The 26,273-nt window shown below is 33.8% G+C and overlaps 2 protein-coding genes across 4 annotated transcripts in view; both read left to right on the forward strand.

Moving 5' to 3' along the window:
* LOC148274246 (neurobeachin-like protein 1) overlaps positions 1–26,273 on the forward strand; it is a 217,125-nt gene that overhangs the window by 180,226 nt on the left and 10,626 nt on the right. For 2 of the 3 annotated variants that reach the window (XM_088237390.1, XM_088237388.1), the window contains 9 exons: positions 17,908–18,147; positions 19,241–19,406; positions 19,514–19,627; positions 19,715–20,316; positions 20,426–20,647; positions 21,393–21,618; positions 22,338–22,522; positions 23,757–23,932; positions 25,684–25,883. In XM_088237390.1, coding sequence (XP_088093516.1) covers positions 17,908–18,147; positions 19,241–19,406; positions 19,514–19,627; positions 19,715–20,316; positions 20,426–20,647; positions 21,393–21,618; positions 22,338–22,522; positions 23,757–23,932; positions 25,684–25,883 — 2,131 coding nt within the window. Of the gene's footprint in view, positions 1–14,858; positions 15,000–17,907; positions 18,148–19,240; positions 19,407–19,513; positions 19,628–19,714; positions 20,317–20,425; positions 20,648–21,392; positions 21,619–22,337; positions 22,523–23,756; positions 23,933–25,683; positions 25,884–26,273 lie in introns of those variants that run through there. The other variant, XM_088237391.1, reaches the window with a different exon arrangement.
* LOC148274253 (larval cuticle protein A2B-like) lies at positions 10,024–16,468 on the forward strand. Its single transcript, XM_088237394.1, has 2 exons — positions 10,024–10,086; positions 14,859–16,468. The coding sequence occupies exons 1-2, from the start codon at positions 10,072–10,074 to the stop codon at positions 15,282–15,284; spliced, it is 441 nt and encodes a 146-aa protein (XP_088093520.1). The 5' UTR covers positions 10,024–10,071; the 3' UTR covers positions 15,285–16,468.

The raw sequence follows: 26,273 nt of genomic DNA on the forward strand, positions 1-26,273 counted from the left end.
TTTTATAACTTTTTAAAAACGATGTAAAATGGAAACATAGATTCATTCGAAGTTTCATGTTTTTTTTTTAAATTATTACGGCAAAATTTAAAAAATATGTTTTTTGATTTATTTAGAAACCATTTAAAGTTTAGATTTTTAACTTCTCGCTTTTATTTTTACCTGAGTTGTCGCTTTTTCCACCTATTTGAGACCTATTTCTCAACAGATACTTCCGCCAGGTTATAAGCCCTGTAAATAGCTAGATTTCCACATTCTGCAATCATTTCTTTATTTCGGTTCAGATATCTATAAAAAATATATTTTCTCTGTCTCCATTAAAATATTAATATCTTTAGATGAAAAACTTTTGGACGTAGGCGCTAAAAATATCTTGTTGTTTTACTGCGTAGGAAACTATTAAGATAAACATATTAAAACAAAGATGGAAAACATTTTATAGGGAATAACTCCCCAGGTGTGGTATTCTGGATCTTCTCTACCTTCTAGAGGCTGATTAATTTGAAGATTTTTATTTTTTTATTTGCTTCATATCATGGCCACACTGATTATCAAACGTCAAATGGTGTATAAAACTGCTTCAAAAACAGACGGAAAGACGTTATCCTGCACAAACGTTAGCTTGCCTGCTATTACTTGGTTAAACAAACGTTTTTTCGTAAATAAGGACACGCGTTATTTCTTTTGGACCTTTTTGAGCTTTTTATACATTCGTAATTCGTTTTATCTCCTCATATGATTGGCTAAAAGTCCCCGTCGTACTTAAATCATAATTGTGCAAAAGTCACTACTATAGTGCCATAATCCATGGAGAAAATACGAGAATACGTGTTAATGAAGAAAAATCAAAGCCTTCAAAAATTATGACACTTAACTAATGCCTTTCGCGAATTTAGTCATTCTTTAACCGTCAGTCGTGTTTCGACGTGATCTTGACATATTCAAAACCAAAATAAATGATAAGCAAAATGACTGAAAGTGTCGTGAAAGCGTGCAAAAACTGTCTGGATAAAAGAAATAAGACTTTTTATCCATAAGTAGGTACCTAGGTACTTGTTTATGATTGAATTCCAAAAAGAAAAATTATTAATATTCAAATATTGAAATTAAGTAGGTATCTAGGTACTTGTTTATAGTTGAATTCCAAAACATAAATCAATTCATTTTCAAATTTAGAACTCTTTTTGCAAATGTCAAATCTGCCCTACTTACCAATATTGGTGCATTTTGTGTAAGAATCCGTTTTTCGAAAATGTATCAAATGTCAGTTAAAATTATTTAAGTATTTAATAAAAATCCATCAAAAATAGGTTAATGTATAGAAATTTTTAAAAAGGAAGGAAGTGAATCAATTAAAAATAATTGTTGTTTGTAAACGTTAAAATACATACTTTTTTCAATATGCAAAATAAACAACATTTTCCGTAATTTTCAATATATGCATTTTAGTCGAATGCAACCCCGAAAATCGATGAAAAACACATAATACATGCTTCTAACTTTTTTCCACCTAACATATTGAAGATGTTATTATTTATAAACCTTGAGAACGTAAATTAGAAAATTTAGCAAAAAACCGCACGTCACAGTCAAGCCATTTTCGAGTTTTTGCGAGACTAACAGCGGCGATTCATTTTTATATATATGTCTATAGATTTTGTTGCCCGCCGTGTTGCTGTCTAAATCCACAAATCAAAATTGCAGCGTATATTTTTGTCGATGATCGCATGCATATTTTTTTTTAATAACTGGAAATGCAAAAAGTTCGGAAAGTACTATTTCTACTTTTTTAGTATTGTTCTGCGTTGTCTTTCGCGTCTTCCATTTGAGCACCTGATTTTATTTATTGGCCACCGCAGGCTCCTATTGTATTGGGAACGCCTACGACGCGACGTCCCATTTAGGAGGACCTTTGTCTCACAGAGAGATTTCCTCATCAGAAAAGTATTTTGGAAAACAGTGTTATTATTTACTTCTCAATATTTTTAAAAACACGAATAAAAAATTTACTAGATATTTGCAGCATTTTTTAAATTCCGGCGAAAACGGTCATTGCATTTCCCACGCCTCTAATACCTCACGATTCGTGTAAATTTCGAACTTTGTGACCGTTTGAATTTAAAGAGAACATCGTCGTGAATTTTAACGTCACGCTTATCAAGGTGTCATTTTTTTTTAAAAGTTATGTATAAAAACATTACTCCACAATATCCATGTTGATTTTGAAAATAAAATTAAGTTTTCTTAATCTATTTCATATATTTTTATCGGTGTTCGTAGCATGTTATGTTTCCCCATTCTTAATAATAACAAAAAAATATAATTCCAAAACAAAAGAATACTGACAAATAACTTTTTCTGAATTTGAGGGAAAATATTTTTGAGTCGGGAATATGGACGTCTGGCCCCTTCCAAAATTCGAATACGTAATTGTTATGATAATAATATTACACCTGCACATAATGTTCTTTTTTTATTTAATTTAATTTTATTTATTTTGATTTGATAATAGTGGGTTCGTTATATTTTCATGCACAAGGTTTTAAGTTTCATCCTCAAATGGAAAAAAAAATTGTTTTGTTTTTAACAATTTTAAATAAAAGGCCGTATGAACGATCGATAAAAATCATTGTGCTCTATACAGGGTGTTCTTTGAACCCTGTCACATACAGGGCTTATTATCTGTCACCGGCTGGTTCAAGTGGCCATTCACCATTCTGCCTATGTTTAAACATCCATATTTCCTCAACTCTTCCATCTGTCAACTTTTGGTAACGGTTCTGGTTCTCCCGATTGACCTTTTTTCTTCCAGTTTACGAACAGGCTAATGAACTGACATGCCCCATCGCCGTCAGAATTGAGAAAAAGTTATTGAGGGTATCAGACAAATTAACTGTGTATACTTAGGTTGCTCTGACGGCAATCGAGGCATTAAAAGCAGTAAATGTAAATTTAAAAAATAAAAAAACGCGAATCTTTTGAAAACAAAGATTTTTTTGAAAAAAAAAATACCGTTCATTACATCTAAAAAAATGGTTTTTGCCATGTGCGGATCTAAAAAGAGGCCACAAGTCCTTTAAAACGTATTCGGGTAAGAGGGTGGGGGCTTTCAATGTCGACTTTTGTGAAGTAAAAGAGATGAAACCCTTCTTCATTTTGAACAAATCACAAAAAACTGAAACAAAACTGCTTTAAAAAAAATCATAATCAGTAAAAATTTTATACGCAAGCAGAGATGACATAAGCATGATTATGTCAAGAAACAGTAGTGAAATAATAAATGAAATATTATTACCAACTTTGCAATACTCAAGAAGAGGTTGCCATGTTTGCAACAAAGCCGATAATTTCAAAGTCAAATTTTACAAATTAAGCCTTATTTTTAACTGACAAAGTAAAAATTATTGTAAAAAAAGTATTCTGAATTAGTTTCCATTAATTTCCCTTTTTTTATTTTGGATTTTGCCGGGTTCGCAAGTATGTGTGTGAGATTCATCCGGCTGAACCAATTCACATAAGCCCTGTAAATGTCTAGACTTCTATACTACCTTCTCAAAAATGTTTTCCCTCTCTGTTGCAACAAATTAAAATAAATGTTATTATCAAATATCGTATATCTGTATACTAAATTAACTATTAAGTGGTCATGTTATTGTTTATTTGGCATAAAAATGTCTACCTTAAAACAGGTTGTACCTACTTAGGCAGACTAGACATAATCCAGAGAAATCTTTTACCTAATTATGTATGCAGTAGATACAGAAATAGTATTTTTTTGTTAATAAACCACGATTATTATTAAAAACATGTATTTAACAAAAATGTTTTCCCTTTATGTGGCAGCAAATTTAGCTCTAAATATCTCCCTTGGGAGGAAATCCAGCCTGTCTGCAAAAATTTTGACATACTCAAAACATTGTTAAGTAACTTTTTCGTTTGTATGTCCTCACTTTTTTCCTCAATAAAAAGTTAAGTGCCTTAAGAAAACAAGCCTCGCATTATTGTGCCTTGAACTTGACCAAAATGGGTTCATTCATAAACAACCTTTGTATCGGCAGCGGGCAGCCTAGTATGCTAATCGAGACACCATAATTTTATGGTGTTTTGCAAAAGTGTGTCAAGCCACAAAAAAAAAACGAGCAACACTACTTTAAGATTGTTAACGTATTTATTTATTTTGTACATTTAACGCCCAAGGAGCATTTCCAAAATATATATATATGAAAAAATAAACACTTAAAAATAAAACACAAAATGTACAGAAAAAAATGTGAAATTAGTTAGACAAGGTTAAAATTAGAAAAAATACGATAAAAAAGTTATACAAAGTAAAATAAATAATATTGATGATAAACAAGAAAAAATCGTAAGTACATAAACAAAAGTGGCCACACCAGCCAATGACAGGTCATAAGCCCTGTAGATGCCTAAACTTTTATATTACCTTATCTAAATTGTTCTTCTTCTCTGTTTTAATATGTAAATATTACCAGTTCCCCAGGGAGTTGAATCCAGTCCTTGTTTACAAAAATTTCCACAAATTCAAAATATTGTTGATAAATCCACCTGGTCCATGAAGAAGTATAGAAATTGAAGAAAAAAATTTCAGGCGTTGCCTAGTTTGTGGGTGAAATAATTCAATCAGATGAATCTCACCCGCATAAATATAGATTATAGCTCTTTAACTAGACAAGCATCAACAGATGAAATAATTGAAGGAATACAGCGGTTCAAATATGGTCAGAATGGTGAATGCTACATAGTGTGTAAAGTGGCCACTTAAACCAGCCAATGACAGGTCATAAGCCCTGTAGATGCCTAGACTTCTATATTACCTTCTCTAAAGTGTTCTTCATCTCTGTTGTAACATGTCAATAAAAATACTAACATATTAGTTAGTGAAATAAATTATCTAAAGTAAATGAAGGGTTGCTTAATAAGGTGTAACTAAATAATCAAGCAAGCATATTATCGCGAAAAAATAAGAAATTATAAAAAATAATGCGTATTTGCCAATACTTAAATGCAATAAATTGTTGCGAATTAAGATCAATGGGTACGTGGCTAACAAGATATTTTTAGTGTCTGGTTTAAAATATTAAGTTTTTATTTCAATTTTATTCATTTTTTATTCAAAATTTTCCAACAGTACAACAAAATATATTATTTTGATATTTTTACATTTAAAAAAAAAATATGGATTTTTAATAGAAATATTTTTTTTGGGGAAATAACATTGTTTGAAACATTTTTGAGTTATTGTTATTACAACAAAGCTAATTGTTTTTAAGGTGTCCTTTAAAAATGTGTTATCGCACTTTTTTGTTAAATTTTATATCACTTTGCTAGGAATCGAACTTGAGACTTTAAGCGTGGCAGATGAACAGATCAGCCACTACATTACTAGGGGGAATTATCTCTACTCGATTTCACTTTTCAGTATTTATACCTTGTAGTCATCGACTCAAAAACACTCGTCTATGGTTTTGGTTCTATTTCACCCACAGAACTGTATTTTTTATTCCGCGCGGACGTGGGTAAATAATTCAAACATATCTCTTCTTTAATTTTTTGCCTAATCATTGGATTGACATTTTAATAACGTAAGAATTTCCCGTAGGTACCTATCCGTAACGCCTGCCATTTTGTCCGGACGTGACGTGTACTTTAATGAGGTTTGACGACAGAATAATATTACATATACAATAATGTATTATTGATGGGTTCGAGGTTAAGGTCCATCAATGTTCTGTAGAAAGAGGTTTAAAGTTTACGCCAATTGGGACGTAAACTTGACCTGAATTTCTATCAGGCGCCATTTTTGTTATGTTTAAAATATATACACATAAATTTCTGATGATCCACCACCTACAAACCACTATTACGCCCTGTGCTCACGCATGGCTCCGAATTCTGGGTATTGAGTAAAAAAGATGAGACGTTTCTCCTCACATTGAGGGGAAAATACTAAAAAAGATATTTGTAGCTGTGCAGGAAAACGGAGTTTAGAGAATACGGTTCAACGAAGAAGTCTACAATGGGCCCAACACAGTGCAATTGATTTAAATAGGCAGGCTGTGATGAACAGGGCACGTAGAAAGAACGAGTGAAGACAGTGTCCAACAAGATACTTCCAACGGCGTCCCAAGGAAGATGTAACGTTGATCAGAAGTTTGCGTGTTTAGATCACGTCGGGGTCACCATATATAGTACTGATTTGCGAGTGCGGATTTATAAAGATTAACACGGATTAGATTTGAAATATTTATTTATAGAAGTCACACACTATATCACCATAAAGTTTTAAGAAGGAATTAGCAATATAGTTAAAACTGGCCAAGGACCCTGCGTACAGAGGAGACGAAAGATCGAGAAGAAATGCAGCGAGCGGGGCCTTTAAAATGTCACACATATAGAGTGAAGTTTGGTTCGTATCAGGTTTGCCAACTGAAAAGGCGTTCCAGTGTTGGCAACTTGATAATGTTTATTCAAGAACTTCGCTATTCGAACTTCGGATGTGTATGATATTGCCATCAGGGATTGGAAGAGTACATGCCAGGATAGAGGGAGACTGCGACGAATGTTGGAGGAGGTCAAGGTTCTCAACGGGAAAAATTATGAACGTTTTTCCATCACAGGACGATAGATTTTTTAAAGAAATGTTTGTGCTCTTCTTATTGCGGTGCCTTATCAGGTCTTCTCGACGTTGGCGATCACTACAGCGAAAGTGTCTCGGTTCTGCGCTACTCCGAGGCCAGGACAACTGCTTGTTGGATGTACTCGCCATGATGATTTCTGGGAAAAGATGAACAGAGTGGTTTTCTCTTGTAGAGCAGAACATTTTCTTTCGAATGACCTTTACCATTTTTTTGTACTTTTGGTGCTCATTTTTAAATTTGGAAAAAGGCCGACAAATCTTACGTTAACATCTAATATTTTTGTCTAAGGTGCCTACAAACATACGTAGGTACTTGATATTTTTTGCCGTCACGTTACGATCGTCAAATGTCAAACGTTTTGAATTATTATATAAATAAAGTGCTCTCCTGAAACTAGTTGTGTTATTTTAATAGAATAATCGTGTAGCACTAGTAACAAAGTTTTATTTTTATAAAATTAATTCGTCGTGTTACGAAGTGAATGCCGATTCAATCAGTCAAACGTTTATTTAGTGGCTAACTGTTGGCGACACGTCAAAAGTCGAGCATGCTGTAGGCATCTTAACCCTTTCCATCTTAACGGTACAAATTTGTCCTGGTGTGAAATAACTCATATATCTCTTATTGAGAATTCATTTGATGTAACTAATCACTGTCGATACATATTTGGACGTTTTTTAGTAGTTTCGGCCATTTTGATGTTAATTTAATTCCAAATTACTACTCCTTTATAAGCTTCAATATTGTAATCGTGTTAAATTACTACTCCTTTATAAGCTTCAAAATTGTAATTCTAAAAAAAATATCGAATCGGGTTGTGGTCCCGTGGCTAGTGTTGCGGACTCACGGATCAGAGGTCCGAGGTTCGAACCCTACTCTACCGCAACTTGATTTCCATTTTCTAATAGTGAGTTATTTACAACTCGTTGAAAATGGCCACCAAAATTTAAATGTTTGGGTAGATTATAAAAATGCTAATATTTCTCTATAAAAAAAAATCTAAAAAAATAAAATAATTATAGCTCGTAATTTATTTTTTACCAATATTTTTGTGGTTTAATTAGGTTAGTTTTTTTATTTTAGAAATATATCGTTTTGAAAAAATAACAGCATTTTTATATCGCTATTCCTTGACGGTGCAAGTTTATACCACCTTTTTTTAAATGTATTTTAGATTTTAAAAATTAGGATTCGATGGTTTTTTATGCAAACGCAAATGTGTTGTATTTTCACGTAAATGAATATAAAATGGATTTTGGATTAGTCCCCATACATTGTGAATTGCAGCGGATTGACGATTTGGTTCATAAATTTAAGGTTATAAATGACAAACAATAACTAGAAAAATATGTAATCATTTTTAGGCTATAAGTAACATCATTCAAAAACTCTAGTAAATCTATGTTCAGGGATCAAAGGGTTAAAATACACAGTCCTTCTTAGAAGCACAATAATTTTGATGATATCCGATTAAATGTAGATACACGTCATATTGTTCTATTTTAAAACATTTGTGTTATTTTAAATCATCTTTGGTAATATCTAAGGAGTTTAAAATATAATAATTTATTATATTTTAAACAAAATAAAAAAAACCAAATTTCCTCATTGTGGACAAATTTGTGCATCTATGTCTTCGTTACACAATGTATCAATAAATAATTGAAGGAATTAGAAGTATGCAACATATCAGATTCATTTCGATTCTCTGAGAGTACGGATAATTCGGTTGTTGTAATGAATAATATGGTCCTCAAACATGTTCTCGAATATAATATTGATACCAGTTCTATTGCTTTAACGAAAAAAACATTTATAGTCAACAGTAATTAACAAAAAAAAAACATTTAAATTTCGCCGAGCATTTTCAACGATTTGCAAAATGATTCGCTATTAGAAAATGGAAATCAAGTTGTGAAAGAGCGGGGTGTGCACCTTTGACCTCTGATCCGTGAGTCCACGACACCAGACAATAGATCTTCACAGGTCGCAGTGACGTCAGGAGCTTGCATAGAACTGACCTCCACCACTAAGAATGTTGTTTTCACATATAATTGATGAACAATATCTTAACATAACAAATTTTGATTATTATACGAATGTTGTGTGTATTGTTTATTGTTTGTGAACCATAAAAAAAATAAAAAAATAATATCTGTATGCGAGAGTTAAACTACGGTAACTCCAAATATGACGAAATTGAGTTATTAAATGTCGAAATTGAATTTTTCGTCGTCTATTACATGGTAAATAACATTTATTTCTTTAATCACAAGGATAATTGATTTATTGTTTATTGTAACTCCACACCAAATTAGAGGTTATAAGGACAGTAAGAAAACATACAGTACTCCCAAAGATTTTTGAAGTGTGTATTTGTGTAATGTATAGTAACAAATTTTAGAAAACAAATTTACTTCAAAGCCTCTCGTTGAAAAATACAAAATGCTTAAAGTATGAAAAATCACTCATTTGTCTCTCAATGTATGCAATACACATAAAAAAATAATGTTTATGATTATTTGTTTATTTATTTAGTATTTCATTGATTTGAAAATAAACATTATTTGGTTATAATGCAGTATTTACTGTGAAATCCCGTACCAAGGAATACCATTCACACGTTTTTTTCATACAAAGAGCAGTTTTACGTTAACGAAAAAAACAGTTTCTGATCATGTTTGGTACTTAATGGCGAATAATCGGCGACTTCAGTGGTGTAATGGCTAAGATGCTCGACGCACTATTTGATTCCCGGTGAGAACACAAAAATTAAATGTGATTATCCTCGACCTAGGGTGTTCTGTACTGTAATTGGGCCTCTTGGCCTGTTGTGGTGGAAACAAATATCTTGGTCGTTTTCGTTACATAAAGGTGAGATGATCAGTCTTACGCTTTAGGGACCAGTTCAGGGACTATGAAATATTTATTTAAAATAGTGTTTTAACACTAGAACCATGTCAGAAATCAACCTTTTAAAAAAATCGTAACGGTAGGAGGAAAAGTGGAAAACAAATGCGGGAAGGGGGTTGAAGGAAGCAGTAAATAATATGACAGGAATTCCATAAAAAAACTATCTAGGTAGGGATGACTTGAAAATGGTAAAAGGTTTAAGGAAAGCTAGAGACATTTCGTTTGTTGTAAACAAAGGTGCATCTTTTCGATTTTGTGAGAATTCGTTCGTTTGTCTTTCAAGTGCTTATTAGTATGAAATATTTCGAAAACGTTCAAGTTTGAGAATCTCACCCGAGGCATTGTCTGTTACTCTTGATCCTGCAATGTGTCACACCTGTTGGAAATGTTTGGGCAATGCCTGCCGCACAATGGCCCGCCGTATATAAGGCCCGTGTCATCCTCAACAGATACACACAATCCACTGTTCTCATCCAGACAGTAGCAATTCCACTCAACAATGAGTCCAATAATCGTAAGTACTTATTTAATAAATTTAATTAAATTTACCCTCAATTCGATCAAATTTCTTAAAATTTTCACGATCTTTTACAATTAGACTTGCCGTGCCCAAATCAGTTTGCATTAATTACTTTTTAAAATCTTTTTGTCATATTGCGACATTCCTTTTATAATTTGAGGAAATTATCAGCCTTTTCGAGTTTTCCATATGACCAGTTTTGGTGTCCTGTCCTGCCAATCATTACCAAATCATTTTATATAAATGTATAATGTTGATTGAGCTGTTTATTTATTTTATTTATTATTTTTATTTATTAGTGTATACACGGCACAAATGCCTTTTATAAATATAAATACAATTAACATTCAGCGTTCTATTACAAAATTAAATAATAACAATATATCCATACATATGACACAGTCGTTTTATAAATGTTCTATATAATTACTTTGGGATTTTAATATTTAACATACTTAGGTGGAAAAATAATAAAAATAAAGATAACGCGGTATATTCGAAATAGCAAAAATCATAAATCATTGATTTGTTGGTATTGTTGCAATATATATTGAATGCCCTAGGAATAATACTAACTGTCTCTCGATAAGAGCTCAGGGGTTCTCAAACATTTTATAAATAAAATATAAAGAGAAAAAAAAATAAAACTTTTTAAAAAGTTAAATATTAAAAATTTTAAAAAAAGGAATAAAAAATAAAATTTTAAAAACTAAAAAAAAAAAAAAACATATATCTAGTCGTACGTTTATAAATGTATTTGACGTGTATTTATTTACACATTTATTTTCAATTATATTAAAAACAATTAGACGAATTTGATCACGTGTCTGTTTAATTGGGATTTTTTTCAACAAATTAATAAATTTGTTGGTGCCCATGGTACAGACAATTGTGATCACTCATTTATGAATTCGATTCAAGACCACTAACGTTTATGCTGAAATACTTACCATACTATTTTATTCTAACGTTATGAGAACACAAAAACAGGAAAAGGAATCGAACCCTTATTTCTGACCATAATCTTATTCTGTTAATCTTTAAAGGTTTTCTTTTAATTAACCAAATGCTTCAAGAACCACTTATTCCCATAACTATAAATCTCTCTGCCGAAGTATTTTAGAATTTTCTTCCATCATTTGATCTCTGAATTATCAAATTCATTCGGATAGAATTGAAGCTATAAAAACAAATTGATAACTCTCGCATTTCGAGATGGTTCAAGTACCACCTTAATCACATTCAGCGATAGGTTGGAACATTTTCATTCAGTTACTTTGGTCCAACTGGCGGAAATTATAGGACAATATTATTGTTATATAAGTATTATTATAAGACATTGCATAAAATAATACTTTCATCCGTAGACGTATCAAACATAACAATGCAAACTAATTTTTCAGAACTTAGTAGGACTCGACATATCCAATCATTTTTATAAAATGAATCTATAGATCAAATAACTATCAATAAATAATAATAATAAGTAATAAAACTAACTGGTCTAAGAAGAAGTTTGAAAATTGGAAAATTGTTTTTAGGCGTTGCGTAGTATGTGAAATAATTCAGTCAAATGAATTTCTTCACAACAATAAAGGTTTCAGCTTTTTAACTTCACTAAAATTAACAAATGGATCAATTTAAGAAGTATGGAGGTTCAAACATAGGCGAAATGGTGAATGTTACACAGTGTGTAAAGTGGCCACTTAAACCAGCCTATTACAGGTCATAAGCCATGTAAATGCCTAGACTTCTATATTTCCTACTTTAAGGTATTCTCCATCCCTCTTTGTAATTTGTTAATATTAATGACTCCCGAGGGGGTGATATCCAGTCGTTTGTCTACAAACATTTGGACAAACTCAAATATTGGTATACTTAATCATTTATACAGAGTTGATTAGAGGTTGGATTTACATTTATCGAAAATAAATTGTCATGTCTTTTTGAGTTAAATTGTTTTTGTTGATAAATTTTTACACGCTTTGTGTCTTCTGTATTGGGAACTTGTGGGCTATGTGCCTGTTCTCCCGATCACGCAGAAAAATCTTTTAAAAATAACTAGAATTAAATTCGAAGAGCGAACATTAAATTGCGTTGTTCTAAGATTGTTCAATGATCTCCCACAAACCATCATTAACATGAAAAATCTTCAAATGAAAAAAAAAGAACTGAAGAAATATCTTCTAGATACTTTATAGTGCCTGTTTATAAATCAATTTGGAAAACATAAATAAAATAAATGTAATATAAACCTGTCATTAAAAAAAAATGTGTCCCACCGAAAAGTCTTTAGACTTAGTGGGTAACAAATTCTTATTTGTATTTTTTAATCATAAAATAAACGCTGCTCTGCAGCACTGAAACTGAAATGGATTTTTAAAAATCTGTCGTATTTTGTTAACGATGCTTTTTCTCAGTTTCTCTTTTGCGGTAAACATACAAAATGTGGATAAAACGCGTACTGCGCCATTGCCATTACCCACTATTGGCAAGAGTTGCGTAACTTCTCTTCAGTTGTTCAAAGCAATGACCAATTGATTAGCAAACATAATATGTGTAGGAACATACTTATCTAAAAGATGCGCGACCTTAACTAACTTTCCTTCGAGTCACCTCATTACGTGATGCAGATCACAATAGCATCACATTACCATACATTATCCATTTTTGCTTTCGATTTCATCACCTGTCCGAGACGTTTTTATTATTATCATTGTGGATAACTTATGCAGCGTCATTTTCGTAATACAATACCTCAAGGGCGCTTTACGAACTGATTCTATGAATATTGATTTTAATTTGACTTATAATTTTAAATTTAAGTAAAATTCTTCAGTTCATTTCGCTCCTACAGTTCCGCATTTCTGCTGGAAGAGCATTCCGTGCCATAGGGCTTCCGACCGCAGATGCACGTTCACTGAATTTAGTGCGCTGGGCTATAATGACTTTTCCTGTCGCCGTCGATGCAGATGATCTAAGCGTAAGACGTCTGTCAGCTAGTTCATCTGGAATGCATAGTTTATTTATTTTTGAAACCAACAGTTATAGTAATAAACAATACATAAAGAATAACAACAAATAACAAGACCAATTATGGGTTTCATATAGGAACAAATATATAAAAAAACAAAACGTACAGTTCGCTAGGGGCGAAAGGAAGTGGGATGGGAAAATAGGGAAGGAAGAGAAGAAGAAGAAATAGTAAGTAAATAGTTATTTTAGCTGAAGGAGAGTTGTGCAGTGACTCATACATTAGCCATCTAATTTGTATTCCACCCTCTGTGAAAAACGTAGCCGTTATAATTTCCGAAGTAATGGATTGATCTCACTGACCACGGATATTCCAAAAATAAGTTTCACTGCGGTGTTTTAAATTTAGCTGTATGCGAATCATTTTATTCATTAGTAGACTTGCGTAGAATATCTTTTTAATAATCTACTTTAGACACTAGCCAAAAAGTATTTATTAATTGAGGGGCGGCATCAACGGACTTTTTTTTACGCGTGCATTTGATTTGTCTCAGCTGATACGGAAGCATGAACTTATCGCCCTACTAATTTGAGCATCAAGAGAAAGGTCAGAATTAAGAAAGACTCGTAGTAGTTTGATGGGGGGTAAATCGGTACTCCTTATATCTGGTAGTTTTTAAAATATATATTTTTAAATTAATTGAAATCTACAATTATATGCACAATGATACAATTATAATAAATTAAATACTCAATACCAAACTAAAAATGATTTCAAGTTTATAATTAACAATATACATAATGTGTCGAAAGTTTATTACAAGAGAATCGAAATTGAAAAACAAAAAACTAAAGATTTGTGAATAACAGATAATATGTCTTCGTAAATTTAAAATGAAAAAAAAATATTATTGCATTTACCTATCATAACTTACCTACAACGATTATGTTTGTAGGCTGTCACTAATTTTCTTTTTGAATTTATTAATATTCAAGGTGAATATATCGCTCGCGTTAGCTCCAATTATGTAACATACAAATTTCAAATTCTTTGTCTGCATGATTTTTTTACTGCATTAGTATTTACGTCAGCACAGTAAAACAATTTAGTAGTAGTGCCATATCCTGAATCGAATTCCGTCGTCTGTCTAAAATAACCCACAGTTGTTTCATTTTCGATGGATTTAATTTTAGTCTATTTTTAGCCACCCAGTTTCCTATTTTTTAATGCATTTATCAATTAGTTCAACAGATATACTCTTCTCGCCCGGTTTACAATAAAAATAAATATGTGTATTATCTACATAGCCGTAAGACCACAATTCACATTCTTATATCTATTTATCTAGTGTGCAAGAGAAAAGAGGAGTGGTCTCAATACTGAACCTTGAGGCATTCCAAGCGACACTTGAAAGTTTGGTAAGGTCCCTGGAACAACTACGTATTCTCTTTCCTGAAGATATGATCTGAACCACATATGTGCCTGATCACGGATACCACAAGTTTTCTCCAGGCGTTCAAGCAAAATTGAGTTTTTATTTTAAATCTTGAATGACAAAAAACAACATATTACGACCTCTTATTGTTTGCCACTTGATTCTAAGTTGCGTTGGATACTTAAATCTAGTTTGGTTTTTGTCTGTTGCTCAATAAAATTTGCGGTAATAATGCAACCTACTGCACGGAAAAAAACTTTTATTAATTCTGGACGATTATAGAATCTGAAAAGCTAAAGCATTACCAAAATAAGATTTTCCCCCTTTTTTATTCCAAGTTTATTTCCATCTTATTAGGTGACCTTCCTAGTATGCCTGCTGGGAGCAGCTAATGCTGGAGTCCTCGCTCCTCTGCAGTATCCAGTCCCCGCTCCGCTCTTTGCTCGCCAGGTAGTGGCCGCTCCTGCTCCACTACTCGCCAGGCAGATCGTCGCCCCAGCGCCAATCGCCACTGCCGTGGTCCGAGAACTAGACGATGCCTACCCTCAATACCAGTACGCCTACAGCGTGCAAGATGGACTCACCGGAGACAATAAGGCTCAGGAAGAAACCAGGGATGGAGATATCGTCAGGGGATCGTACAGCCTGATCGAGCCTGATGGTGTCAGGAGGACCGTCAACTACTACGCTGACCCCATCAACGGATTCAACGCGGTCGTCTCCAGGGATGCCCCAGTTGTTGCTGCTGCTCCTATTCTTCCAACCAAGATTCTGGCTGTCTAATTTAACACATTTGTTACTGACTCAGAATTTTAACCGTTGAATCAGCAAAAGATGCAATAATTGATCTTCTTTTATTCATAGTACTTTTTACTCTTACTTCTTTTTCAATTTCACTACAGTCCATATCGAGTCTTTGCCTCCATTAACTTTCGCCTCCAACTCCTTTTGTCATCTGCAGCAACCCTCCAGTTAGATACTTCGAGTAGTTGAGATGCATAATTTCTTATATCTTCCCATCGCATCCTCGGTCTACCGACCTTCTGCCTCCCGGGTGCCCATCTAAGACTCTTTTTGGAAACCGTGATGATGGCATTCTCTGCACATGTCCGGCCAATCTCAGCCTATTTAGTCTGATGTGTGCATAATACCCGGGAGCTTCATGGATGTTGTATAACTCATCGCTATGTCTAATTCTCCAGGTTTCTCCATCATTCACGGGACTCGGGATTTTAAGCAGGAAGCTCTCCCCTCAAAGATGTCCAGCATCTTTTCCTCTTACTTCTTATCTTAATAACTTATTTCTTTAGCAGTATCTCCTGCAGCTTTTACATATTATTTTCAAATGTTTTAATATTTTTATTTACTTATATTTTACTCGTATTACGTATTCAAATAATTTTATTGTCATATCTATTTTTCTTTCTAGTATTACTTTCTGTAATTTTCCTTATATTTTATATATCCTTTTATGTTTACTTATTATTACATTTATATTTTATCAAGTGCCTAATTACGTACAAATAATATCTTCATTGTAAAGGGAAATCCTTTATTAAAACTTCGCTTGATTGTGTACAAATATTTTCTGCTTAGTTAATCAGTTCATGTACTGTGTCGACGCACAAAGATATAATCATTCTGTCGAACTAAATAATCGTTTCAACAGCTTATTCTACATAATATATTTAGTTTTTTAATTTTTCATACTTCTCATTTTATTACATATTTGTTATATTTGCTATCTGTGCTAATGTATCCTCTTCTTCTATCTTATTTCTTGGATCAATATAAACATTGCAAGACTGATTGTAAATAGATTCGATGAGCTATTCTGATTTCGAAAGTGCCCATATTCGTTATATTACCTGTGTACCACCTATGTTATAATGTTTTCTAACTGTTTTGTTATTTTCGTTTTAGTAGCTTAAAAATGTAAAAATCTCAATAAATTTCATTGTCATCAACTTTCTTTGTTTTATTTCAATAAAGGTATATAAAATTTGGGTGTAAATGTGTAGATCTTCTCCGAAATAATAATAAAAATGTGCAGTATAATTTACGTTCTAAAATTATTTTTTTTAATAATCGGTACAGATTCTAGAACTGTCTACATTTATGAAACAATGTACATAATACTAAATATAAATACATCGAAAAAAATATTTATTCACGGTTTAATATATGGACATTAAAACTTTAGGCTGAAAACACTTATCATCCTAGATCTAGAAAATCATCGTTAGTTAATTTTCATATCTTTTGTCATAACTATTACGCTTCTAAAAAAATAAAATGTAAACGTATCTAAGTACCTATTGTTTGTCAATTACTTAATTTCGGGTACCGCAGACTTTTTAAATAACGCCTTTGGTCCTAGAATCACAAATGAAGTTATGTATAAAATATATTGATGATCGAAACATCGTTTGGCAATATTTTTTCCATCATCATCATTCTATGTCCGCTCCCCAATTGTAGCATGTGGTGTCTTAAAAATCCTCCAGGCATCTCTGTCATCTGCCAGCGCCTGTGGATCTCCAAAATCAGGTTCGCGTCCCAAAGTTCTGACATAAACTGCCAACAAACTGTCCGCAGCAGATGCCCAGGACGTCAAGAACCTGATCCCTTGCAAAGTTGACAGGAATGATTAAGGCTCTCAGGAGGCGTCCGCAGTACATATATGTCTCAGCCAATCGTATTGCCTCCGCTTGATGACGGTTGCCACCGGGGTATGCTACTTCCGTTCTCTTGTGTCTTCGTTACTCACAAAGTCGAACCACCGCTCACCCAAGATTCTTTTGAGACACCTGTTCTCAAAACTCAGTATTTTGGTACTTTGGACCCTAGGGTCGTGGCTTTTGCATCCGCAGAGGAGAATCGGTGTTTTGCAGGCGTTATATAGGTGACATTTGGTTTTCACTGAGTAAATACGTGAGCTCCAGACAGCCTTCATACTGTTGAATACGGCACTTGCTATTCCCAGCCGCACTCCCAGCTTTTTTGAAATCTGCTATTTTCTGTAATTTGCATTCCCATGTACGAGTACTTAAATCTCTCAATCCTTTCGATGACTTGGTTTGACATAGTCAGGGGATTTTAGGCATCAAGGCGCGAAGCGTTACACAGTTCATGGGTTTTTTGCAGTATTGATTTTTAAACCTATGCATGCGGAGTACCTATTTAGCTTATCTATGTGCAAGACCCCTGACCTAATCGTCAATTTGAATATTTTTTTTACTGCTGATAAACAACACACGCTTCGCCCCAAGACGTGATGCTCCCCGAATAAGATTATAAATGCCTTGAATGATGACAAGGCGTATGCCTTGTTATTTTTTTGTTTCCTTTTACCATTTTGTTAACTCGTACAATAAAAAAAACGTGAATTTTGCTTTATTTGCAGATCATCTCCGGACTGTTTCTGGCGCCTGTCCGCGCACGAGAACCTGAGCCGCATGCGGTTGCGGCTGGAGCCGGCGACACGGCCCGCCTCGCACGCGGCCGCGGCGCGCCTGCGGGACAACCTGGGCCGCGTGCCGGCTGCGGCCAAACCGCCCGCCCCGGCGCCGCCGGCGCGCTCAGCCGGATCCACTGGTGCCGAAGACGCGCTTGAAGACGAATTCAGGATGCCCCTTGAACCAGAGTGAGTATAAAGTGAAAATCAAATCGAAATATTTATATAACACTATGAAGTACATGAAATATGTATGAATGCATGCACATATCATATTATTTGTGAAAATACCCGGTGCTTTATCGATTAGGGATGCGTCGGTATCACTCTTAAATACGTCTCTCGGGCGCTTGTAATTAAATAGCACTGTTTTATTTCATAACGTCACAAAATCGCCCCTGAGTAGCGCCTACTAACGTCGCTCAACACAGCCATTCTCATTTTAATTGTAATAATCGTATCTCGGCTATGCCACAAATGTCTTATTAAAAAAAGTGCGTTTCGGTTACTACTAGGGTGGAAAATGCATCAGGTATCTCCATCCGACACGCCTGCTATTTACGAAACATCCCGAATGGATAACGCGGCAGGTATTTACGTTTATGCCAACAGAACAACGCCTCTTTTTTACTCATTTCTTTACTGACAGTATTATTGTTTTTTTTAATGGGTAATATTTATAGATCATCATTCGTCTTTTCGCATATCGGTCTAATCACAATTTAAACAAATAATTGTAAATTAAGTGGCGTAAGAACAAATTAAACAAACTATGCAGACTAACAAAAGTGACACACTGATTTGATTAAAAAAAAAAGAATCTACTCTTTAAATAGCCTTCAGGAATACCATAGACAATAAGAAATCGAAACGAACTTTTAGAATTTGCTTTTAATTATAATAATAGAAATGCGCATATAGTTTTATTCCGCTTTTATTTTAAAATTTTCACCAGTGACCGATTTTCGTCGTGACAGACATCGTCAGACTGGTCTGTGACCAAAGTAAAAGGAAGATATCGGTCATGACAAAACCCGACTGGGTTTCATCGTGACCGTGTTAATAGTGACCACCAGTGAAAATTATCAATAAAAGAGGAATAAAACTACTATATTTATGTTTATTTTTAATATTATAATTCAGCTTAGCAGTTCCACCAAAAAAAACTTGATCTAACAATTGCTTCTAGCCTAGCTGCCAAATTAATACTTTCTTTCAAATTTAATTTTTGGCAAATTGGTTGAATTGTATTGTTTGTATTTATGCAATTTAAAATTTTTAGAATTCAACCGGTCGAATCAGGCAAGGAGAAAATGGTAGTCTCTCAGGAATGTGAACTTGTCACTCTCATGACCAAAGTAAAAGGACGATTGGATGTTACTACCAGCTGCTTATATTTTCACGATCTTAGTCCAGTCAAAGAGGATGTTGAAAGAGAAGATTTTACGGTAATAACTATAACAACAACATAATTCTAAAATACAAATAAATTTCGTGTTTTGACTGCGTGTTTTTAGCTGAACATTATTTTACCTTTCAATATTTTTTATTCCAGTTACAACTCTCACAGTTGCGAGAAATTCATCTACGAAGATACAACCTCCGAAGAAGTGCTTTAGAAATATTTTTGATTAATCAAACTAATTACTTTTTGAATTTCACAACTAAGGTAAACTGACTACAAATTGATCAGTTAGTATTTATATCACTCCATTTTATTTTTGTATAATGTCATTCAATTTTTCTTTTTTTTCAGACAAGAAACAGTGTTTTCACTAGAATTTTAAGCTTACAGCCACCAAATATCTTATATGGCAGTGGTCAATCACCATCAGAACTATTAAAAGCCTCTGGCCTCACCCAAAAATGGGTCAATAGAGAAATCACAAACTTTGATTACCTGATGCACTTGAACACGATAGCAGGAAGAACTTATAATGACCTTTCGCAATATCCTGTTTATCCATGGATATTAGCTGATTATCATAGTGAAAGATTAGATCTTGAAAATCCGGCATCATTTAGAAATCTTTCAAAACCAATTGGGGTTGTTAATCCTAAAAACGAAGCTGAAGTCAAAGCAAAATATGATAACTTTGAAGATCCAACAGGTGTTATTTCTAAATTTCACTACGGAACGCATTATTCAAACTCAGCCGGAGTTCTTCATTACCTTTTGAGAGTAGAACCCTTTACATCTCTTCATGTTGAACTGCAGAGTGGGAGATTTGATGTGGCTGATAGGCAATTTCATTCCATTGCTCAAACTTGGAAGCTTCTTATGAATAATCCAAACGATGTCAAAGAATTGACTCCAGAGTTTTTCTATTTTCCGGAGTTTCTCCAAAACATAAACAAGTAAGAAAATCATAATAATAAACTCTTGTTATTTCTATTTTTTAAACTTTTTTACACTAGATGCAAATGGCCAAATCAGTTCAAATTAATTTGCGTTTTTCTTCTATAGTTTGGATTTGGGGATCCTGCAAGGCACCAACCACCGAGTAGGAGATGTCGCCCTACCACCTTGGGCTGAAGGGAGCGCAGAGAACTTTATATACTTACACAGGAAAGCTTTGGAGTCGGATTATGTCTCGGAAAACTTAAATAATTGGATTGATCTTGTGTTTGGATACAAACAGCGAGGTCCTCGAGCTGTAGAAGCTTTGAATGTCTTCTATTACTGCAGGTATATTTTGTTTCCGAATATTTTTTCCTCCTGGTAAGTTTCACCTCAAATCAAACAGAGATTTAAAAGCTTATTCTTATTCTTAAGAATGGAGATCAGTGCTGTATAAGCTCCTGATGTCACTCCGACCTGCCTAGATCTATTGTGATGGATCTCTGTAAAGTATTTCTAGCCCTCCAAGCCCAGGCCTTTATAGGGGCTGGCTACTGAATGGAGAGCGAGTGTTTTCACATTTGCAAACCTCCCCATCCAAGCACAGGTCCTTTGAGAATCAGGCTATTAAGTTGGGGGCGAGCGCTTGAACACCCTCAAGTTCAACTAGTGATCCCCGAGAATGCGACTTCTTTTGTGATATAAAACATCACAAAAGCATATTAAATATAGGTGTTTCATCATCTACTCTGCAGAAAGGTTTATTTTAGTAAGGTGTTTATTCAATACCAACTGTATTCCTTCAATCTGCAGTGCCCTGTGAGGGCTCTAGTGATAACCCTCACTTAGTTTGTACGAAGTTTCATTAGGTCGAAAGCTATTTAATTATATACTCCCTATCAAATGCACTTTTTTTATGGATTTCCTATTACAGTACAGGAAAATTCAACTTGGGAACCATAAATATTCTTCTTATCTTTAATACTTGAATATAAAAAAATATGTCCAACAAGGTGTATTTTATCGATCCAGAGGTGTCGAATTATTGTTCTGGGTTCAATAAAAAATAGTTTTTCTTTTTTGTTACATGTAGTTATGAAGGCGCTGTTGACTTAGATGCCATCGCAGACCCTGCGGAGCGTGCTGCTGTCGAAGGAATGATAGCGAATTTTGGACAGACACCAGCTCAACTAGTCCGGGGTACAGCACACCCTGTTAGACTCACGGCCAAAAGGGTTGTTACTAGAGCTTTGAGAGGTGAAGCCAGGTCTTTGGATTGTTTGCAAGTGCTTGGGCATCTCACAACTACGTTTGTTCAGGTATTTAATATTTATGCTTGTAGTTTTTTTCAATTCAATTCATTTATTTAAAAAAATAACATGTACATAACAAACTAAAATTTAAGGCGTACATATTATAACAAAAAAAAATACATTAAAGAGACTTTTGTCAAAGTAGTAGGAGAATGCTGCTCCGGAAAACCCCTTTGGATACATGGAACAGATCCACATCCAGAGCGATGTTGCTCAGCATAGCTGTAACCCTTCCAACAGGAATGACCATCGGCAGGTTGGTCTTGTAAATCGGAATATGAAACAATCTATGCTGACGCTGTCTTCACATGTCTAACGAATACAAATCTAACGCCCAACATGTTTAGTCATAGAAATTAAATTATTGTTACAGCCTTATACGTAACTAAACTATTGTTCTCTGAAATATTTTTGACATCTGACCTTGATTAATAGTTTTGATGCAATTAATCACCATTATTAAAAAGTCCACGACGACGTCGCATGTTACCCCATTATGTATGATGCTCCAACTTTACTGCATGTTACTTTGAGATTATGGTTTTGCAATGGTTATGAAACACAGACAGCTCTATGGTGGTAATGTTTTGGGTTATCTCGAAGGAAGTTTTTTTTTAAAGTAAACTTTAAACATTCCAGTGATTTTTCAAGTGTAAGAAATGCTATGTTATTCCTCTCCTCGCTGATAGGTTTTTTTTTCAAAACCCGTTACCTTTCGTTTCTAGATATCTCGACCTGAAGATCCAATAGTGTGGCTGAGTGGCCCAGTCCGAGCTCGGGGCTTCCTACAGGGCGGGGGGCGGTGGGTGGCAGCTTTGGCTTCAGGAGGCGCGCTACTATCTCCTTCCTGGCAACCCAATAATCCAGCTGGACCACCGATAGATGTTGACTCATCATCCAATACCCTCAAGTCAGCAAATATCATTAATGAATTTAGTTTTTATATTGACATTTCAAAACTCCTGTCATTATTAAACTAATTTATTTTTGAAAGCATTAAATTCTTGTTAATCTGACTTACTAATTAGATTTATTTATTATATTCGCTAAGAAGGCTTTTACATGACAGGTATAAAATTTAACAAGTTAATATGTTAGTACTTATCTAATTATTTTATTAATTTGAAAAATAGTATCAAATTACATAATAATATATAGATGTAATGATACAAAAATAAATATAAAATACTGTATAAAAGTAGGCAGGTATATAATTAAATGTGTTTGGAAAATTATAACAGTTTTTGGCAAACATTTTAAGTTTACAGTTAAGTAGGTATTACATATTTAAGTGTACGTAAGCAAAATAGAAAAAGTCTCGTGGATAGTGAAAGAACGGCTAAAAATATTTAAAATGTGAATTTTGATGGATGCAGAAATAGAGGAAGCCGAGTAAGACATGGCTTGACCAAATCCAACAAATACTTGAAGATGGACATGTTAAGAGTCAGAATAATCAGTGCGCGTGCATGAGAAAATGTATGAATGTAAAGGATGCGAGATCTGTATGCAAAGATTAGAGTTATGTGGCGTTCTATTATCTCTGGCTACCCATACGGCGAAACGACGTGATGGTTGGTGTTGTTGTGTCAAAGTTATTTTGATTTTTTTGCCGTAAGAATTTTTAATCTAAAAACTGACAATGGAAAACGAAACGTATCAATTTGTCCATACTTGTTTCCGAGCCGGTGTAGTCTGACGATTGGAGAATTAAGATACAATTCAATTTTTCAAAGTGAAGTATTATTATATAATTTGCATGCGTTATCAACAACACTCATCGACTTTTTCCTCTACAGTGATCATATCTTGATTTTTGATAGCTTGAAGTACTATTAATTTTAATCCCAGTAAAAACATGTTTCTGTTTGATTGGTAATTTGTTTGAAACGATTAAATGTATGGTAACTTCTTAATTTGTCAGATTTTTTTCACAATTTGTCGACAAAAAAGTATCCATATTCCATGGCATTTGACTGGCCCAGTATGGGGTACAACATGGCACCCTAATATTTCCATTCTCAAGCAAAACACGAATTCATCAAATGATAATTGATATACTACTTAAAAATATGTAGTTTGAAACATTTAAAAATTGACAATACCAGCAGCGTATAAGCTTTATTTATTTATTTTGTTTTCAGAACTAAGCGTCAAATTAACATAATTGGCAAGAAATGTACTGGAATAGATAACCGCGCCATTGCGATGTCTTCTGATGGCAAAATATTGTATACTGGTGGACATTGGGATTGTTCCATTAAAGTTTATTCTGTATCCAACAAGGTCAAACTAATCAGCACAGTTATTCGACATTTCGGTAAGTTTTAACAATTTAAATTAAGATGTTCAGTTGTTTTTAAAAATAAATGTTTCTTAATAGACTATCGTACTTAGCCAAAAATGTACATTTTATGTTTATGTATCGTATTGTCTTTGCTGTGGTTTTTAAAAATTTTGTAATTTTTTTAATCCTCACCGAAACTTTGAAATCACACCACCCGCAACGTCATGAGTTCAAGTCGGTGAGTTATTCAGGCATTTAAAAGTGGGACCCCGCACAATTCTAAAAACAAATTATTTGTACCCGCTAAACGTCAAAACACGCTGAACGTCGCAAAACATGGCTACCCTGGAAACCCGAACTCTGTTGCCGGTTGCCACAACACAACAACACTGTAATTGATTGGTTACTGTAAACATGTGTCCACGTGAACCTGTGACCTATGAAAGTGGTATATTTTTATTAATTTTTTCATACATTTTTGATTGAATTCGCCGACACATTAACTGCTCTAATTTTTACCGCATGTAAGAAAATATTTTTTATATCCAATGTAGCACTGAACTTCCTCATTAGTAAATGTATTTTATAAACAAAAATCAACAGATGGAAGAGTTAGGGAAATATGGATGTTCAAACATAGGCAGAATGGTGAATGTTACACAGTGAATAAAGTGACCAAGTAAACCAGCCAATGACAGGTCATAAGCTTAGACTTCTATATTACCTTCTAAAAAATGTTTTCCCTCTCTGTTGCAAAAAGTTTTATCTAAATAACTCCCAAGGGTGGAAATCCAGCCTGTCTACAAACATTTGGTCATACTCAAAACATTGTATTTTATATTGTTCAACTACAGACAGAGACATTCAAGATCACTATTATATGTCCTTATATAGGTACTTAAGTAACAAAAAACAAATAAGAATAGTCTTATGAACTATAGCATGTACATCAATCAATTATGATTGATGTTCATCCTATTGTTCATAAGATTAGTTTTATTTGTTATTTAAGTACCTTCAATTAACTATATAAGGACATTCAATCCATCTAATCTTCACATTCGTTAGAAAATGCCCTAACAAGGAAAAGCAATTGTCACAAAATTTTTGTTTTTATATTTGTAAAAATAAAATAAAGTGTTTAGTAGACTCAAATCAGTTCTTATATTGTAAGTTTAAATATGGAGTTCTACAAAATCAATCAATAATATTATTATAATAATAAAAACACTTAATAGTTTAATTCCACGTTTATTTATAATTATTTTATAAATTTTTTACCACTGACCGGGTTTCGTCGGGACCGACATCGTCAGACTGGTCGGTCACGACGAAACCCGGTCACTGGTAAAAAAAATTATAAAATAATTATAAATAAAAGTGGAATTAAACTATAAAGTATTTTTATTATTATAATTAAAATGCAGTTCCACCAAGAAATGTCAGTAGAAAAACTCGATAATATTATTTACACATTACAAAATCAGTGACCAATAACTGTTTTCAAATTGATGGCACCAAAAAATATAAAATAATAAAACACAAACCAAATTGCGACAATACTAATACAGAAAGAACAGCTTTAGCGTCACCGAGATACTCTTCTTCAATCACAACAATTGAATTATCCACCAACACCTACTTCACCAAACTCTTATAAAGGAAAATAATCTATAAACTCTTAGCCTTTTCTCATCCATTCCATAATATACAACAAAAATACTTTGCAAAACTCCATCGTGCAGATTTGAGATAAGGTTGTTTACCATCTTTTGTTTATCCAGGTCCTGTTCTATGCCTTGCCTTGGATTCGTGCAGTGAACACTGGCTTGTGAGTGGCTCAGCCGACTCTGGTCTCGCAGTTTGGGAAGTTGGAGTACAATCCACTACTCCAGTACCTAAACACTCCCTATCAGGACACGATGCAGCTGTGACCTGTGTTGCAGTCATGGCTGAACTTGATGTTGTTGTATCGGGATCTGAGGTATGTCTTCATATAATATATGTAAATCATCTGTTGGAAAATTAACACTGTACCTTCTTAACAGTTACCTTCCTTTTTTTTTCCTCCAATCCGTCAGCGTTTTAAATCTTCTTTGGTTATCCCTGATCACTGGACTACGCAATTTTTATCATGCTTTAGTAAATTTAATGAAACATTATTCATTTTTAATACTGGTGATTCCCCTTCGTGCCGCTGCGGATATCCCAATCAATCTTCTGAACACATCTTGTGGTCTTGTCCCTTTCTCTCCCTCTTTATGATTACCGAATAAAGCTCTTCGCTACTATCTGTGGCCCTGTTATAGGTCCTGTCGGATATACAGATCTGGTGGCTTCCAAAAAGAATTTCAAAGCTTACAAAAAGTTTTGA

This window comes from Micrasema longulum, unplaced genomic scaffold (assembly GCF_059751315.1).
Source record: "Micrasema longulum isolate JH-2025_06_02 unplaced genomic scaffold, ASM5975131v1 h1tg001714l, whole genome shotgun sequence".
In the NCBI taxonomy this organism is placed as follows: domain Eukaryota; kingdom Metazoa; phylum Arthropoda; class Insecta; order Trichoptera; family Brachycentridae; genus Micrasema; species Micrasema longulum.